Source organism: Macrotis lagotis, chromosome X (genome assembly GCF_037893015.1).
Source record: "Macrotis lagotis isolate mMagLag1 chromosome X, bilby.v1.9.chrom.fasta, whole genome shotgun sequence".
In the NCBI taxonomy this organism is placed as follows: Eukaryota; Metazoa; Chordata; class Mammalia; order Peramelemorphia; family Peramelidae; genus Macrotis; species Macrotis lagotis.
In genome coordinates this window covers 306,379,781-306,400,194 of record NC_133666.1, presented here as the reverse complement: position 1 = coordinate 306,400,194, position 20,414 = coordinate 306,379,781, and the positions used below count along the sequence as shown (strand labels likewise).

General features: G+C 36.9%; 1 protein-coding gene across 3 annotated transcripts in view; it reads right to left on the bottom strand.

Annotated features, from left to right (window-relative positions):
- The window catches only part of MYO5B (myosin VB), a 565,377-nt gene that overhangs the window by 175,037 nt on the left and 369,926 nt on the right, over positions 1–20,414 (bottom strand). For all 3 annotated transcript variants that reach the window (XM_074208686.1, XM_074208684.1, XM_074208685.1), the window contains exons 11-13: positions 16,932–17,013; positions 16,261–16,401; positions 1,188–1,310 (exon numbers count right to left, since the gene is read on the bottom strand). In XM_074208686.1, the coding sequence (XP_074064787.1) occupies positions 1,188–1,310; positions 16,261–16,401; positions 16,932–17,013 (346 nt within the window). The remainder of the gene's footprint in view (positions 1–1,187; positions 1,311–16,260; positions 16,402–16,931; positions 17,014–20,414) is intronic.

Here is a 20,414-nt window from a genome sequence, read left to right as displayed (position 1 = left end):
AAGCTACTACAGGAGGCAGCATGAGATAGTGAGAAGTATACTAGTTTGGGAAATAACAGAGCCAAAAATCAGAGGTCATCTGAGGTCATCTTTATAACATTTTCTTTAGTAGGTACAAAGAAAAAGCATAGGAAGAAATCCCATATTTCTTGTGTCTTCCCTTAGGAAATTCATTACCCATGCACCCTAATGGAGAGGGCTAAAGCAGCCATGACTATAGGTCATTTCAAAAGAAATGTGAAAATTAGAAATTACATAAAATATTGATTAGGGAACAATTGTTTATTTTACAAAATGACTTTTTATAGAATTACTTTAAATTACTTAAATTCCTCTTCATTCACAAAAAGGTATTTCTGCCTAACTTTTTAGGACCATATCACTGTCCACAAAAACAAAAAAAAATTATAGCTAGATACATTTTTGAAACCTATTCAGTTTGATAGAACCTGGACATAGCCCATGAACCTCTGAAGGTAAAGTTTCCAAGAAAGAATATATGTCTTCATTATGCCACTTTAGCAAAGATCTCTAGCCCTCTTGCCAAAACATGCCTCTGTGACAAAGAAGTAAAAGAAATCATGTATGTATGTATGTATGTATGCATGTGAAGTTGCATGAATTAGCAAAGAATCAGTCTCCAAGCCAGGAAGACCTTGATTCTGATCTTGCCTTTGATACATACTGGTTGTAGGAGCAAATCTATCAAACCTCAAGTCTGTTTTAGCTTTCAGAGAGAATGTTTCAACATTCACTCATAGAGGGGAATTTTCTCACTTGGAAGTTTCCTATCCCTATCTTATATATGTTTTTGTACACAGAGATACACATATATGTATGCCTGTGTACACACAGACACAGACACACACAGACACACACACACACACACACACACACACACACACACACAAAGACAAATCCCTCACAGGTAAGAGAAGCCCTCCGGAAACATTTAAGCAAGTCTGAGTCCTATCTCCCAGTATCAACCTTATAAAGAAGTACTTATATATTGGATTACATTTCAGGAATAGTCTAGTGCAAGGCAGATGTCTAGGACTAGGAAGAAAATAAACTAGGAACCATCATGGGAGATGTTCAAGCTAATCAAATTCAAAGAAAGAACTCAGCTCACAGGCCCACAGGGCAGAACTTTGCTTAGTGTCCAGGCCTTCAAAGAGAACACTCACCTTATCTGCAAAATGGAGGACAATGAAGGACATATTGGACATTCTGGGTTTCTGGAAGTGCTGACTGCTGGAATGCCGGTCATACAATTTTTGAGACCAATTCTGGTCAGTGCCTTTGGGAACCTATAAAATCATAGAGTAAAGAAAGTTTTGTTAGGGAAGAGAGGATTAATTAGTCACTCAGCATGACCAGACTCAATGGGAACACAATAAAGATTTAGGTCCTATTGTCTAACTCAACTATAGAAAGTATATAGTCAAAAGCTGTAGTCCAAAAGGATCACTTTAGAGTTTTCTGTGTGCTAGGCTTCCATGGGTACCCATAAGAGCTGTGATATTCAGGAGAGAAGCAGTTTTGAATCTATTAGGTGGATTGTAGGAACTGGAATAAGAAATATCAACTTCTTTGCTCCATGCTCACTTCTGTTTCCCTGGTTTCATTCATGTTATCCCCCTCACTTAAGAACACATACCTTTATCCATATTTTATCTATTCTTCAAGAATCACCCCCTCCTGTGGTTTTTGTTGTCATTTGTACTTTGGTCTCAAAGAAGGTCAGTGACATGGAGTAATGTCTTGACTTGCATGTGAATTGGATTTAAGTGAGGCAAAGCTGTACAGTCATCAGTCTCACTATCTGCTCCAGAGCCATCTGAGTCCAGTGGCAAGACAAAAGGGAAGATGATTGGCTATGGCCAAGGATGCAGGGAGAAATAGATGAGAAAACTAAAAGTTTATGTGAGTTGTCCAAGATCATGTAGTTATTAATTCTGAGTCAAGATTTGAAATCACATCCTCCTAATTCCAAGTCCAATACCCTATCCATTAGGTTAGGTACTCAAATCCAACCCCATTCTATCTTATCTTCTCCAACAGATTGCCAACGCTTTCACTTTTCTCTATTCTCTCCCTATCTATATGTTGCTTCCTACCTACTGATATGCGCATGAGTCTCCTATCCTAAAAGAAAAGGCAAAAAAATCCCTCACTTGATCTGTTCATCTCTCCTAGCTATCATCTCAGTGAGGTCTAGAGAGGTTAAATCAATTGCCCATAGAGGTATTAAATGGTAGAGCTAGGATCTGAATCCAAATTTTACAACCAAAAATTCAGTTTCTTCTATACTCTCTTCACTTAAAAATTTGCACCACAAAATTTTATGATCTAGGGAATAGATTGTCCTTCCTAATGCAATGCTCTGTTTACTCAGTCAATGCTTCTGCTCCCAACCACCTTCCCCAGTCCAATTGCCTTATTTTGAGTCTTAAAAAAAAAATTCCCCTGGATGGATACTTATGTCTTCTCAACTTGTTACATTGCAAGGAGCACTTTAGAAACCACTAATATAATTTGGGTTTCAATACACTATAATGACTTTTCCAGTGTGGAGATTCTCATATACTCCCTTTGTGCTCATCAGAGAAGTCTGCTGAACATATTTTAATAAAGATTCAATTCAAGTTTCCAAGTGCAAGTTACTTAAATCACATGTACTTCATTAATTCTGAATTTTAATTCAGATAGCAATATGTAAAACTAAACTCTGAAGATGAAGTCTGATGAGGAAATCAATCATGGCGAACAGATTACTACAATCATACTTATCTTCAGATCCCACTTTTCAAAAAATTGAAAAGCACCCAATTGAATACATTTCTCAACCCAATTCAATTTAACAAATATTTGTTGAATATTCACAATATATTCAGTCCTGAAATATGTAAAAAGACAAAAGAGGAATAAGGCACAGACTCTGTGCCCAAGTAGTTTATCATATGTTTGAGTTGGGGGGGGAGTCCAAATCAGCCCTACCCAGCAACATATTAGGAAGCACTAACTAAAGTGCACCTACTCAGTTAATAAGGGTGATCATTAAAGACTTCTGAATAAGTCATAATCTGGGAAGAGCTTTAATCTGGTAGAGTTTAGTTCAGGAAATAAAGGAGACAGAAAAGAAGATATGACTTAGATAAGCACATCAAATGGGCACCTATATTATATGCCAATTATAAATCTTGAGTCTCACTTTGCTGAGAGTAATGCACTTGGATTTCTTCAGGAAATAGTCCATTGTTCAGATTTCTCACTAAACCAGACTGACTTTCCTTTCATTTAAACTACAAAATGTAGTTTAACATATATATTATAACATAATTTTAGAGGAGACCAACAATCCAGGTCAGAGTGCACAATTGTCTCCTGACTTTAAGGAACTGATTGATGATGGGAAATTGAGAACTGACAGTAAGATCTTGTCTCCTTCCATTGCAGATGATATGGTAGCTTGGAAGAATTCTGCCTTCCCTCAGGAGGTAGAAGCCCTTTTCAAATTCATCACTTCAGTTCAAGGACACTTCTCTTCTTCATGAGAGAAGAAAACAGCTGAGATTTTATGAGGGAGTAACAAAAAGTGGGGCAAATGACAAATGCTTTTATGCATGAAGAGGTAGGAAATGGAGGAAGGAGCCAAGTCCTATATCTTTAAGAAATCCGACACCAGGGATTATTAGGAGTGTTCAAAGATGAAGCTGAGTGTAATTTTAAAAAGAAATACAGAGTCAGTTTGTGGAAGCTTCTATATCTTGACTTCAATACCCTAGATCTTAATCTGAGACACACTCAATCTTCAAAGAGAGAGAGAGTTGGAGAAAGGCAGCCTAATCTTGCAATTTTGGCTCAATCACCAGCAGATAATGATGGGGTGAGGGAAGAAAGGGGAAAGTATAGTGGAAAAAGTCTTCAATTTAGATTCAAGATTAGTCCTACTGCTATGACTTATTCCCTGAGCAAACCTGGCAGGTCATTTGATCTCACTAGACCTAGGTTTCCTGATTTGAAAAATTAGAGTTGGACTTATGAGATCTCCTTTTCACACTCTAATATTTTAAGATCTGAGATCTCTGGCTAGGATCTGTAAAGCCTCTGCCACAAGCCACTACTGAGGGGTGTGTACACAATCAATCAGCAAGAATTTGGGCCATGCATTGTGCTGAGTGCTTTACAAATATGATCTTATTTGACCTTATAACAACCCTGGAAGGTAGGTGTTGTTATTATCCCCAATTGTTGAGAAAACTGATGCAAACAGAGGTTAAATAACTTGTCCAGCATCTGAATGCTGATGTGAACTCTGGTTAGTCTTACTCAAGGGTCAGTATTCAATCTATTACATGATCTGATTACCAGTCATGACAAGTTTTGAACACCAAAATGAAGGTTTTTATATTTAATCCTGGAGGTGACAGGGAGTCATTGGAGTATGCAGACTGAGGGACAAAGAGTGACATAAACTTTATTTTTGTTTTTACTTATTAATATATTTTTTCAATTATATGTAAAGATAGTTTTCAATACTCATTTTTGTAAAAATATTGAGTTCCAAATTTTTCTCCCTCTTTTTCTTCTTTTCTCCTCTTTCTAAGACAGCAAGCAACCTGATATAGGTTAATCATGTACAAACATATTAAATTTATTTCCATGTTAGTCATGTTGTGAAAGAAGAATAAGAGCATAAAGAATAAAGCCAACCCCCCAAAAAAACCCAAATTTCAAAAATGAAAATGGTATGCTTTGATTTGCATTCATACTCCATAGTTTTTTCCCTCTGGATGTGGATGGCATTTTCCATCAGAAGTCTTATAGAAGAGATATGAACTTTAGACAGAACAATTTGACAGCTTATTGGAGGATGGACAGAGTAGGAAGAGACTTGAGGTAGAGAGATACATCAGCAGGGTACTGCAATAGCCTAGATGTGAGATGATGAGGGCTTGCACCAGGGTGATGACAGTGTCAGAGTAGAGAAAGGGTTACAATGTGAGAGGAAGCAATTACAAAGGTAATATTGAAATACCTTTGCAACAGACTGGATATAGAGGAAGGGAGTGGATGTAGATATAGATGGAGGAGATGAGGACAATACCTAATTTGTGAGCTTGAGTGATTGGGAAATTGAACATAAAAAACAATAGCAAGGTTTGGAAAAGAAGGGCATTTGGAGGGAAAGATAATGACTTGAGTTTTGAGTTTATTGAGTTTAAGATGCCTATGTGGGGGGCAGCTAGGTGGTGCAGTAGATAGAGCACTGGTCCTGGAGTCAGGAGTACCTGAGTTCAAATCTGACCTCAGACATTTAATAATTACCTAGCTGTGTGGACTTGGGCAAGCCACTTAACCCCATTGCCTTGCAAAAACCTTAAAAAAAAAAGAAAGATGTCTATGTGGGACAGCTAGGTGGTGCAGTGGATAGAGCACTGACCCTGGAGTTAGGAGGACCTTATTTCAAATCTTGTCTCAGACACTTAATAACTGTCTAGCTGTGTGACCTGGAGCAAGTCATTTAATCCCATTGCCTTAAATAAATTAAAAATATTTTTAAAAATAAATTCATAATATCTATGGGATATTCAGTTCAAGGTGTTCGATAACCAGTTGAAGGATGAGACTGGAGATTAAAAGAGAGATCAGAGCTGAATAAATATGTCTAGAAATTATGAGCACAGAGATTGTGATTGAATCCATGGGAGTTGATGAGATCACTAAAGAAAATAGTGTAAGAGGGAGAAGACAAAAGGGTCCAGGGCAGAGTCTTGGGGAACATAATTAAAGGGAATCATCTAAATGAAGAGCCAGGAAAAGAAACTGAAAGGATGGGGAACTGGAGAGAGGAGTAAAACAGGCCACAAAAATAGAGAGAGACTATCAAGGATAAGGGGGTGACTGACAGTGTCAAAAACTTCAAAGAGATTAAGAAGGATAGATTGAGAAAAAGTCATTATATTTCGCTAACTTTGGAGGGAATAGTTTCAGTACAGTGATGAGGTCATAAACTAGACTCCAGAGAATTAAGAGAAGAATGAGAAGAGAGGAAGTAGAGGTAACTATTGTAGATGACTTTCTCAAAGAATCTGACCACAAATGAGAAAAAGAGAAATATGAGATGATAGCTAGGAGAGATGAACAGATCAAATGAGGCCTTTTTGCCTTTTTTTAGGCTAGGAGACTCATGAGTACATCAGTAGGTAGGAAGCAATCCATAGGGAGAGAATGGAGTGAAATGAAAGAGTGGGCAATCTGTTGGAGAAGATGAGATAGAATAGGATCACATGCCAAGGGTTTGCCTTGGTAAGTAAAGGGACTACCTCATTATGTGACAGGGGAGGCAGGAGGAGATAGTTGCAAAGGCATCTGAGTGATGTGAGACATGGAGGAGATAAGAGGGGAAACTAGCCAATGGCCACAATTTTATCAATGAAATATGAGGCAAGGGCTCTTCCAAAGCTTTTTATCTTTTCTCTCTCCATCCTTTCAACTGACAACCTTATAGTGAGTATCCAGTTAGGATTATATAACAATTTTATAGAGAACCCAGTCAACAGATTTTTCTGTAGTTTCATGCAATAGTATGTGAGCAAGAACAAAGGCTGTGGATGATAGGAGAAATCCAAGGCCAAATGAGCTCTCCAGGACATGACTGATGATAGGCTGTGGGGGCAAAAATCTCAGGAGAAGAGGAGAATGTAGCATTCAATTGGTTCACCAATAGATCAAGATGAGATCAAGATCAAAATCATACTATGAAAGAGTAAGACAAATTTCAAAAAAGCTAGTCTAGAAATCACAGCTATCATTTCTTTAAATTTTGCTTTTCTGCTCACATGTTCCTGGCTGGCCAGTCTTTATACTGTGATCTGGGTCAACCTGTCCTAAAAGAACTAAAATAGCCTCCTGATATGGCAGAAATTTTACCATTTGAATTAACGTTCTGTTTTAAGGCACTGTTCTTAGAAAATCCTTATTACAATAAAAATATAACTAACCTAGCACTATATCAGTTATATGCAACAGAAAGAGTACTGGATTTGATATCAGAGCACTTAGATTCAAATTCTGCTCTTGTCTTTTACTGTCTGTATGATTTTTATCAACTTATTTAACCTTATAACATTTCTGTGTTTTTCCTTCATAAACTGAAGGCATCTGACTAAATGATCTTTCTCTAAAACATTATATGACAATGGCACATAGTAATTTATTAGCTTCTTATACATAATAATCTGAGGGAAAGAAAATTAGGCCTTAGCCTTTGCTGGACAAGAAACCTCTGGAAAACAGGACAAATGCTTTTGAGGATAAAAAAGAAAGGGGGGGAAGGTTGAACACAAAGAAACCTCTGGGTTTATTGGGATGCTCTGCTAGGGAAAACTGTGAAGCCAGAAGCCAGTATATTGACACTGGGATCTGGTGAAGGATTTATTGGAGGAAAAGAGGAGAAGTAAGAGAAAAATGGCAGGATTTCAAAAATCAAATTTCTCTACTTCATCATTTTGCTCATGTTGAACACTACTCCTAATATTTGAGTAACAAAGATATTTATAGCCTCCATTAAACTCTCAGGCACATGTGGTAATGGAGAATAGAGACGTGTAATGCAAAAGGAAAAAAAGAGCAGCTTGTCCATAACACATTTATATTTGTTTAGGTAAAAATAAGCCCCTGTTGGAATATAAGCTCCTTGAGGTTGGGACCTGTTTTACTGTGGTTTGCATTCCCTGGTGCCAAGCACTATATCTAGCACAAAGTCTGTGCTTAACAAATGTTTGATGAACTGAACTGAATTGTAGGATGAGCCCTGAATTTTAAGTCAAGGGACTTAAGTTCAAGTCCCAGTTATGCTAATATTTTTGTGACTTTTGCAAGTTATCTAACTAGATTGGACCTCAGTTTCTTCATCTATGAAATAGAAATGTGGACACTAGATGACTTTTGAGGTCTCTTCCAGTTCTAAGTTCTAAGAAATTTTATTTTTCATTCATTTATGGCAATATTCAGTGTTCTTGCTAAGTTATATTTTACATAGTCATCTAATATTAGCAGACTCAATCACAGAACAAGCACAAGGAGAAGACCAGAAATGAGTTCTGCTCTACAGAAGTTCAATCTGAGTCTGGCTAGGAATGGTGGAGATAAAGAGAAACTTGTGAAGTGGCAGGAATCAGAAAAAATTAATGGATCATCATTATCTCTGAGGCTAGCTCACAGGGGGCCAGGTAGGGTGGGAGTTGAGAGATTGTCTCACCTTTTGCTTCCTTCTCTTGTGTTATTTCTTGCCTCTCTCTAAATCCAAGACCACTTTCTTTCCCATTTTACTAATGTAAAACCAAGCTTGTCCATCCTCTTCCTCCCTTGTTTTCTTGACATATCAATCAACATGAAAAGTAATTACTCCCTCCCTTCCCCATGTACTGTTTTGTGCCACCTGCCCATCTCTGTAAATGACTTTTTATTTTTGTCTAAATAAATCATGGTACCCAATTCTACCCCATAAGATCTTATTTTATTCTCTTTCTTTGTCTCTGTCTCTGTCTCTCTCCTACTCTCCCTCCCCTCCCATCTCCTCTCTTTCTCATCCTGCAAAGTACTTTTAAGACACAGGAATGGAAAAATGAACTATGAAAATGTCTTGTATTTATAAGCTTCTAGATTTAAAGTTCAATTTGATAAACATTTGTATTATAAACCCTGTTCTAGGGACTGGGTATACAAATAAGAAAAAGAAAGACAGCTTTCCTCTCCTCAGGGAGCTTACAATCTAATGGAGAAGATAGCACGCAAAAGGAGGAATGTTATAGTAAATTTTCAGTCATTTTTCAATCTTGTCCAACTTTTTGTGACTACATTTTAGGTTTTCTTAGTAGAAATATTGGAATGGTTTGTCATTTCCTTCTCCAGTTCGTTTTATAGGTGAGGACACTAAGGCAAACAAGGTTAAGTGACTTGCCCAGGGTCATGCAGTAAGTATCTGAGGTTGAATTTGAACTTGGGAAGACGAATCACCTTGACACCAGGCCCAGCATCTATTCATTGTGTTAGTGGGCTGCCTACAGAATAGCTACCTTTAATTAGCAACTCAAGTATTTTCTAATTCATGAAGCCTTTACTGATCCCTACCCACTCCTTGTTCAAGTTTTCTACTTGCTCATTAACAAAAATACCTTTTATCTGTATGTACACAGAGTTTTGGATTTGGAATCCTTGTGTGTGGGTTTAAAGACTGACTGCCTTTTTCTCTCTTTGTTATTTTGGGCAAGGAAACCCTCTCTAGACCTTTCTTCTTATTTGTCAAATGAGGGTTGAAGCAAAGGTACCAGACTCAGAACCCACAGAACTCCTGAATGAGGCCTAACTTCTATTTGAGTTTGACAATCCTGGGGTTAGCCTATAGTGCTTCATCTACAAAATATAAGGTGTCTTTGTTAACTTAATGTCTAGAACAGTTCCTGGTAATAGAAAATATTTAATAAATGCTTATTGATTGACTTAAGAAAAGGGATGGTTATTTTGTAGCCATGGTTATTTTTGTAGCCTTATCATAGAAAATATCTTCTCCAGGCTCTAAAGAAATCCTGATTCAGTCACTCCACAGGTTTTCTCCATGTGCCAGAAAGGGGGTGGATATCAAACAGTTCCAGTATTACTTTTTTATAGCTAGGAAACCAAGGGCCAGAAGAATGGGGCAGCTGGTCTGAATATACTTCACTACTCTGGGCTGAAAGTGAAATTCAACTGGGGATTTCTGGCCGTAGATCAAGCTTCTTCTATTGTGCTGAGCAGTGAAAATATAGAAAACAAAAAAATGTCTCCAAACATCTGGTTCTTGCAGTTTGATTTGCAAAGTTTTAATTGGTTCAGTGATCAAGAACTAAGCACCATACAAACTTTAGCACCCCAGGGCTAGGCCACCTCTACTTCAATTATATATTTTCATACATAAAAATCCTATGCATCTTGGGAACCTACATTGTACTAATATTATTTTCTGCTTCTTTAATTTTTGATGACTTTAGATAACTCAAGTGGCAACCAAGTCCAAATCAGGGCCCATGAACTTCCTTTTCCTATGTATAATACTACCAGAACCAGATAAACAAGAGATGTGAGAAACAAAGAGCAAGTGATATAGAGGAAGTTCTGGATAGACAGACTGACCATAAAACAAATAAGATGGCTTCTGAGGTCCTTCCCAGTTCTATGAACCCATGACTAGGCAAATTCCTATGATATTAAGGTCATATTTCCCAGGGGGTACTTCTACTCTGCCTCAGAGCATCTGATTTTAAGTCTGAAACTGTTCAAAGATTCTATTGGATATATCATCCAATCCTAGATTCAACTAAATTCAATTCAATGAGCATCTCTTTAGCACCTGCTATCCTCAGCTAGATGATGGAACATATTGACAGCTTCCGAGTTCACCAGAGGAGCTACCACCTCTGACACAGATTAAAGATATCTCAACAAGAGTTCCTTATTTCTCCCTTCTCCTCATCTCACATCACCCAGATGCTTTCAGATACTGTCACCTTCCTTTATCTTTGTCTCTCATGAAGAAATAATCCTATTCCTCACCACAGCAAACCTAAATATACTCATCTTCTCTAGAAAAAATGCCCCTTTTATGATTCACAACTTTACACTTATCTTCATTCTCCTTCTCAGTACTCTCCCTAAATGTCATTCTGGTTTAGCAGCACTGTATCTCTGTTGTGGTGCCTGACTTGTCTCATTACTCCCTTCTCCCCGTCATTTTAGAGGCTGGGAGATAGACTATTTTGGAGAAGATACTATTTCCTGTTACAGCACAACTAAACCTGAGGCAGACTTTCCTCTCTACTCATTCTATATTGCTGGGCTTGAGAATGCCTTTCTTTCACAGAGGATACCATGAAGAGGAACAATGTAAGGAAGCAGTTTCCACCCACTAAAATAAGGCCAAACAAAGCAAGTCTGATCTCTTTTTTTGTAATACCATGCATTCTTCTACTAAGTTTATCCATTCTCAATTAAGTCTTTTATCCAGCTTATATATCTTGTTATTTTAACTCATTTTCATATGACATCATCAGCAACATATCTGACACTTAATTTTATAAGCATTTTATAAACATAATAAAGTCCTTTTTCCATCTGAGATAGCATGGCATAGCTTATAAGAGTGCTCAACTTATGGTAAAGAAGATAAGGGTTGAACTATCACCTTGAATGTCAGGTTCAAATCCAACCTTGGTCACTTCTAACTATGTTACCATTATCAAACCACTTTACCTCTTAAAGCCTAGCTTTTCCTTTATAAAATGAGAATAATATCTACATTTTACATTAAAAAGACTATAGATAAAATTATTTATGCAAAGCTCTCTGTAAATCTTATACTACATAAATAATAGTGGTGATGATGTTGATGTTGATGATGACAACACTTCTCTGATAGATATTTTATTTCTTTTTTTTTAAGGTTTTGCAATGCAATGGAGTTAAGTGGCTTGCCCAAGGCCACACAGCTAGGTAATTATTAAGTGTCTGAGAACACATTTGAACTCAAGTACTCCTGACTCCAGGGCTGGTGTTCTATCCACTGCGCAACCTAGCTGCCCCCTCTGATAGATATTTTCAATAATGGTATCAAGGGCTTGGGATTCAAACATTAGCATGAAATAATGAAGTAATTTAATTGTTTAGCTATTCTGTCTAGCAAAGTTATACCTTTCATAAGTTTAATAAGACTGTGTGACCTCAGGGGGAATTTCCTTGCCCTGTCAGTTTTCTAGAAAAATCTCTAAGATTATAAGTTATAGAGAAAATGCCTTTGTAGGAGTGACCACATTCAATGAAATCTCAGATTCAGTCTCCATCATTGATTACTCAACCTCAATGTCAATGTTAAACAGAAAAAGGCTATAACCCTTGGGTACTACAATAAAGTTTTCTAAGTGGACATTTAACTATTAATCACCATTTTGGATTTATTCATTTAGTTCTCTTGACAACTTTATCTCTATCTCTACCAAATGAATGTCATCATTTGGAAATGTACCATTTCCAAGAGCTTGAACTTGATTCTGACCATAATCTAATATTCTTCCAACTTTTCCTATTCTCTCAATTACAAAACCTGCTCTTTCATTTTCTCATCAATTCTACTATAGGACCTCTCCTGTGTTCCCCTTTTCCACACTCATTTATTTCAATGCTTTCCTCTGTAGCACTCAAGACTCTCTTACTTATCTGATATCTTAAACTCAGTATGGGGTAATTCCAAATACCATTCCAGAGTAGAGTAATGCCCTTAACCCAATGTGATAGATGATTAAATGTAGAATTTCAGGCAATGTTGCTACTGCTCAGTGGCAAAAAGGCTCCTTTCTTACCATATGAATATCTACACCTACACCTACACCTACACCTACATCTATCTCTATCTCTATCTCTATCATCTCTATCTCTATCTCTATCCCTATCTCTATCTCTATTTTCAGGCAATGTTGCTCCTGCTCAGTGGTAAAAAGCTCCCTTCTTAATACATATATATATATATATGTATATATATATATATATATATATACATATATATATATCAGAATCCTCAACAATGAGTATAACACTAGTGAAACAAATACCTCAGAAATACAGAGAAACAAGGGGAGACTTGATGCAGTAAATTAAGCAGTTAGGAAAAAATCTAGTCATTTAAACAATGACTACAGTAACAAATTAAAAGACCCTTTTATAGTTGCAAAGTAACCATAACAACCAAAGAGAGGAGAGGAGTAAGTGGTAGAAAGATGGGGGACTATAATAAGTACAGAAAGTCAGACAAGGGCACTGTATCAGTTGATTTTGTTTGATTTTTATTTTGTTAAATGAGAAGCCTCATCCAATCTCACATAGCTGTGATATAAAAATAAAATTCATTTTAAAAAATGAATAAATAACCACAGAGATCTAAAAACCATTTCTGAGGAAACTGGCAACCACAAGGTTAAGTGACTTAATTCATGAGATTCTGTCCAAGTGATAGAGTCACAGACAGAATCATGTCAACTCTACAGTTAAGAGAATGTACTATTTCCAAGCCTTCCAAATTAATCCTTAGAGAGTAAGCTCATCATCTTCCTCCTCTAAGTTTTCCTTGATTCCTCTCATTAGAAAGAATGTTTCCCATTGAATCTCTTAGCTCACACCATTTTGAGCTATCCCATTCATTTACTTAAGGGCAGAGAGCTACACTTAGAGTCAGAACAAAAGGAGTTAAAATCTCATTTCTGTCACATTCTAGTTTAGATGACCCTGGTTAGATCAACTTAAATTTTCAGTGTCCCAAGTAAATTTCTAAGACACGTTAGTGAGAAGGTATCATTTGCATTGGTAGAGGGAGCTCACTATGTTGATGAAATCACAGTTCTAAGGGAAAAAGTACTTAATCATATTCTAAATCCATGCTATATTAGATTCTAAAGTGCAGATGACCTAAAAAGCAGCAGAAAGTATTTGGCTGATAAAAGTAGGCTGCTGCATATTACTCATGATGATTCACATTGGAGAGGCGGCATTCATTAAATAATAACATCATGGATAACTTTAAAAGGAGGAACACCAATCAATAAGTAAAAGTGAATGCTAATCCACAGAAAGCCTAATATTGTGGGGAAGTTGATAATATTGCAAAACAAACAAAGAGAAACCTAGGGGAGGTCCTCTGTGGAAGATTAAGAAAGGAATATGTTCAAGAACTTCACAGGACAAGGTATAGAATGTTTGTGGTCTCCACCAGTGTGATCATAGGAACAAGAGATGGGAGATATCATGTTACAGTGGGAATGGTATTTTCTCTGGACTCAAGGGACCTAGGTTTGGTGTCTTGCTGATTATTTTCTATGTGACTTTGGTCAAGTCACTTGAAGGGATGGGATTGGGAAAGAATTTATTAAATGCTTACTACGTGAAAAGTACTTTATAAATATCTCATTTGATACTCCCTAAGTCTCACATTCCTATTCTGCAAAATGAGGGGTGTTGAACTTCATGGCTTCTGAGGTTCTTTCCAGTTCAAAATCCATAATTCTCATGCATTTTAGTGTCTTTTAGTATATATGCTTTTTCCTCTATCAAACTGTAAGTTTCCTGAAGTCAGGGATTATTTAAGGTTTCACCTTTTTACCCTAATGTTGAATAAATGACTTTTAAAAATTAAACTCACTCCACCTATGTGTCTTGAGCTGTCAATAGTAAATAAATGTAAAACAAACAAGTCAGTTGAGGTAGGGTATATTTTTATTCAATTAGAAATCATGAGAACTGGTTTCTGGTCCTGAATTTGTTTTTATCTATATGACCTTGGGTAAGTTTTTCCATTTCCCTGCACCTCAGTTCCCTCAATTATAAAATAGCCATAGCATCACATCCCCTATTAACCAAACATTTCATCTCTTTGTTCTAAGGATTATATGAGATAAGATCTGTGGAAGCAGTCTGAAATGTATCAATGGCAGTAGGTATGAGGTAGATAACTAATTGCAAATCAGCATTCATTAAACACTTTCTGAAAAACATTGTGCTAAGCAAAGCAGTGGAGGTGGGAAAAGAGGTTCAAGCAAAAACATTCCCTAAACTAAAAGGGGTTATATTCTAATAGGGAAGGCAATACATATACACAAATAGGTACATATAATTTATATAAAGAGTGGATACAAGACAACCAAAAAAGGAAAAAGCACTATGTCAATGAAAGGAACAAGGACATCTGGAAGGCTTAGAACATCTCGTTCAAGAACCTCTGGGATGATATTACAGAATAATATCTGTTAAGTAGCTGAGTCTTTGTGCAACATATTATTTATAAATATAAATAATCTCAAGTTTTAAGTTTTAAGACTTCTTTTCTTGGCACATTCTTTAGCCCTGACTTGCCAAAAAGAAATCATAGAGCTGGGGTTTTAACTTCTTGTTGTATTGGGGATCCTTGTCACTCTGGTGAAGACTGTGGATCTTTTCTCAAATTATTTTAAATGAATAAAATAAATAAGGTTACAAAGGTTACCAATTACATTTAAAACATCAAAATATTAAAAATTAAAAGAACAAATATATGGATCCCTTGAAATTTATCCATAGGCATCTGGGAGAATTCCTGTCATAGAACTTAAAAGAACCTTATTTTATTCTATCAATAACCTTATAAATGAGGAAATAGACCTAATGAGTTGGGAATGACTTGCCCAAAGCCACAATGAAACATTAATAGCAAAAATGGAAAAAGGATTTTTATTTGGAGGTCCAAGACCTGAGGTTCAAATTCTGGCTAAGCTACTGTCTGAATGACCCTGAACAATTTGCAACCTCTCTGGATTTTACTTTCCTCATTTCTAAAATTTAGGTGCCTGGACTAGATGACAGCATAGGTCCTTTTCAATTCTATATTGATTATAAAACTCCAGGACAAGAATTCAGGTGTTTTTTTCATGAGTTTTGCCCAGGAAGGGACCTTAGGGATCATCTAATTTTAAGCACCTTCATTTCACAGAAGAGGAAAGTGATGCCCAAGGAAAGATCATGTTTTACTTAAGGTCATATTTTTTCCTTCATATAAATCTGCCTTTTCCTAGTGATTTTCCCTGAATCTCATGTTCCAAGCACTCAGTACAGGCCATGCAGGAGGCATGGTCCCTATCCAGAGGGAGTGATCACTCTTTATAGCACTTCTGTCCAGATATTCTGGATTCTTCCTTGGCATTAAAGAAATGATTCCAATATCAAACTCATTTTTGGTGCAGAAATGAAGGAAAGAAGCTATTTGTGAACCTCACCTTCCTTCCCTAATCTTGCATATGTGTGTGTGTGTGTGTGTGGGAAGCTTCTGTTTCTCTGTGTGGTAGTTTTCTAAGTAAGTTGAATGAAAGTCTCCTTAAATACAGACTGCTGGTTCTGCCTAATTTCTGAAATCACTGAGTGGAGTATGCAGGTGCACTCTTGACTCCAAAGGCTTATTAATCAGAGACGAAGTCTTAGAATTGATGGCTGGCAAAGGCTATCCCTCTCTCACCTAAGATATATCTCAAACCACTTCCAATAGAATATATGCTTCTTGATGGCAGGGACTGTTTCATTTCCATCCCTGTGCTCTCCCAGGCATGCATACACACACTCATGTACATGCACACATATGTACTTAATGTCTGCTGAATTGGATGCAATGAGTTGGAAAATGAATGATTTCAAGGGAAGAATTAATGTTACCTTGCATTCTTCATCCAATAGGTCCAAGATGCCTAGTTTTGCTTCTATCAGGTCGATGCAAGGTTGGTTATCATAAAAATCAATCAGGGTCCATGGGATTTGCTCCTTCATATATTCTTCTTGCTCCAATTTGAAGACATGCTGGGGTCAGAATTGAGGAAGAGTTGCATATTGGTCAAATACTGGAGCACCTTAATCTAAATCCCAGTTAAAGGGAGTCATGTGTCCCAGGAGAAAGGAATCCCTCTTTAGGCTACATTAGACTACATAATAAGTGCCCTATAGGTCCTGGAAAGATTATATACTTCATAAATTTGGTTCATCAGTGATTTATACAGTTGTTCTTATTTTCCCACCTGGGACCTACCTTCATGACATTCAAACTACCTATCTCTTCTAACTCACAGAATTCACTAAATGTGGCTTTTAATAGTATGGGCTGCTTCAGAGTTTGGACTGACTAAGAGTCAAGGCCAATATGAAGTCAGACAGAATATCTCTTATATTCAGATTCTTTTAAAGAAGTTTGTGCTATTGCTCATGATGGAAAAGGTACTTACTAGAATTCATGGAGTAGAACTACAGCAAACCAAATTAACATAGGCTGACAAAAAAAGGGGTCTTGGTGGAATAAAAGGAGTCTACCTATTGAATCTGAACAGTAGACTTACCCAGTTGAATTGTTGTTGGAGTTTTTCATTTGCATAGTTGATACAAAACTGTTCAAAACTATTCACCTCAAAAGTTTCAAATCTGCAAAGTAGAACAAAAAGAGACAGAAAGATGAGGAAGATATTGTCTTTTACTCTGGAACCTTGGTAGCACAGGACTGAAAAAGGATGTATCCTCAACCCCAGCTCTAAATTCCAATTTGTTGTTAACATATCATTAACATCAAAATCATTATCTACTCTAAATGAAAAAGAATCCCAGATCCTACAAAATGATGACTATTCTGATTGTTATTTTTGGCTCAGAAATATTGTTACATAATTTTTTCTCTACTTTTGTAAACTGTGGAATACTATATAAATATAAGCTATTACTGGTGACACACCCACCTCATTCTGGGTCCAAGACTGGCTCTAAGTAAATGGAGGTCCTGATCATATTTGGCTCTGTGCCATATACAAAAATCTTGCAACAGTTAAGGAATTCAAGATAACTTGGAGCTGTCCATGGTACTGAGGTCACAATTCCAGAACCTGAGAGTTGGAAAGATCTGGGATCATTTAGACTAACCCATACCTGAAAAAGGATCCTCCTTTATACTATTCCTGGGAAGTGGTCATTCATTCATTGCTTAAAGTTGTCCAGGAGTGAGAGTTTATTGGGTTCTAAAACATTTGATTCAATTTCTGGACAACCCAATAGACAGAAACTTTTTCTTTACATAAAGCCTAAATTTGTCTCTCTACAACTTCCCTCTATTGCCTCTGCTTGCTCTCTGAAGTGTTTTCATCAGTGTTTCAATTTTTTGAAGACAGCTTCTCCTCCTCATCTCACCACATCTTCTTTCTTCATCTCTGTTTCATGGCCTCAAATATTTTCTCCTTTGTTCTAGACATCATTTAACATTCATAAGGACTTGAATCTAATGCTGAACAAATTTCAAAAGTCATCTGATCTACCTCTCTCGTGAGCACAAGAGAAAGGTTAGGGAAGTGTGGATAATAGAGGATAAGTGAATTCCCAAACATCATACAGATAGCAAATATCAAATGGAATATGTGAACCAAGGTTCTCTGACTAAAGTCAGTGTTCTTTGCTTTGAGCATTGATACTGTCATTCGTAGAGTTTTTTGGATACTGTCATTCATTTTGCCTTTATTTAATAAGTATCTAGTCATTCCAGGAAGTTACTTAATATTTATTAATTTTTTTCTTGCACTAGAAATTGTATTAAGGTTTCAAAACAAAGAAAAAATTAGTTCCTTTGGTCAAGGATCTCAGTGGGGAAAATATCATGTCTAGTGGGGAAAATAATATGTCAACAATTATGTACACATAAGATATATATAGAATAGATGGAAAAGATCCACAGATGCAAGGTACTTAGCAGTGGGTAACATTGGGAAAGGCTGCTTCAAGAATGTAGGATTCAATCTTGATCTTGAAAGAAGCAAGATAATGTAAAAGCATCCTATATGAGACTCATTGGAATGGGGTAAGGATTTAAGACTAACTTCGGAATACTGATTATTGTAGTCTTCATAACACTTGAAAAGATTGAGGCTATGGGGGAATGAAATGAAGAGCAGCATTTTTCTGGCTGGGTGAGCTTTGCAGTTCTTGTTATGTGGGATGCTGATCTACATGCTTGCAAGAAGAAAAGAGAACTCCAAGGCCTTTGGAAATAACCAGTAGTTCAATTTATCTAAAAGGCAGAGTGCATGAAGAGAGGAAGGAGGGGAGAGAACAAGTATTTATTAAGCGCCTAGTCATTACCAATAGTATCTCATTTGATCCTCACAACAAAATGTGCTTAGGTTTTTGCAAGGCAAATGGGGTTAAGTGGCTTGCCCAAGGCCACACAGCTAGGTAATTATTAAGTGTCTGAGACTGGATTTGAACCCAGGTACTCCTGACTCCAGGGCCGGTGCTTAATCCACTTAATCCACTGCGCCACCTAGCCGCCCCTAAAATGTACTATTATTAATCCTCATTTTGCAGATGAGGAAACTGAGGCAAACAAAAGTTAAGTGAATGGTTCAAAGTCATACAATATTAAGTGTCTCAGGCTAGTGAACCACCTAGTTGCCTGAAGTTTGTATGTGAAAAAAAAGACTAAAAAGGAAGGCTATAATCAGATTGAAAGATCATATAATGCCAAAATCTTGAGCTGTAGGAGTAGAATGCATCTTCAAGATAGAGACTATCTATAGCATAGAGGATCAGTGATAAAATTGTAAAAGGCACTAGCAGTTAAATGGTGGGTATATGAAGAGACAATACAAGAACACATATGGTACTTGGAATGGACCTCATAGATCATTTAGTCCAAGTCCTTTGTTTCACAGATGAAACTCAGAGAAGTGATTCAAGATCAAAATCATATAGTTATGTAAGTCCCAAGTGAGATTTCAGCTCACATCTTGTTTTTTTGTATGGGTCATTGTACATACTCTCATAGCTCATGTAATCCTCAAATGACAGGAAGCTTGAATGTGCTAGCTTTAAAAAAGAAATAGTGGCTAAGGAATTAGAGACTTGAGTTCAAATTTTGCCCCTGAAAAATTTTGAACTTGTGACCTTGGTAAAGTCAATTTCCCTAGCACTCAAATCCCTCATCTGTAAAATAAGGTGGCTAGGTCAATGACCTTCCATCTTTAGATCTACAACTTTCCTGGTCGTTTTCAACTCCTCATCTCACTCTATCTTTGGTCCTGGACCAAGAATGTTCTTAGCACCAAGTGCATCCTACTGAAGAGAAGTCTTATGATCTAGATTGGACATTGTGAGGAAGGCACTTTACGAACATGAAGGGCCTTTTGTAAAGTTTTGTATTGTTGCTGTTGTTAACCTGAATGACATTCTGTAAAAATGTAATTCAATAAGATATGTTTGGTTGACATAACAGCAGTGACTTTGATTTGTCTATCAGTGGGTATGGCCTTCCTTTGGAGAGAAAGTACTGAAGTCACAAGACCACTAGGAAAGAAACCAAAAGTGTAGGCTCTATGCCTAGTTCTACCACTGACCTGCAGGGTGATCCTAGACAAATTACTTAACCTCTTTGCATTTAATTTCCTCCACCTGTAAAAATGTTACTACCTCCCTCAACGACTTCAAAGTTATTACAAAGATGAAGTTAGACAATAGGTGTGAGTGCTCTGAAAATATGAACCATCACAGAAGTGAAAAAAAAAAGATAGTCTGGCAGAGAAAGGAGTTTCCCTAATCTCAATTCTAGTCACTAATTCTATACTAGTGCAAATATATGATAGACTTTAATATGGGCTTTAATATGATAGACTAGGATGGAAGTGATTTTAGAAACCAATTTTTTTTGACAAAGCAATGGGGTTAAGTGGCTTGCCCAAGGTCACTCTGCTAGGTAATTATTAAGTGTCTGAGGACACATTTGAACTCAGGCCCTCCTGACTCCAGGGCCGGTGTCTATCCACTGCACCACCTAGCTGCCCCTGGAAACC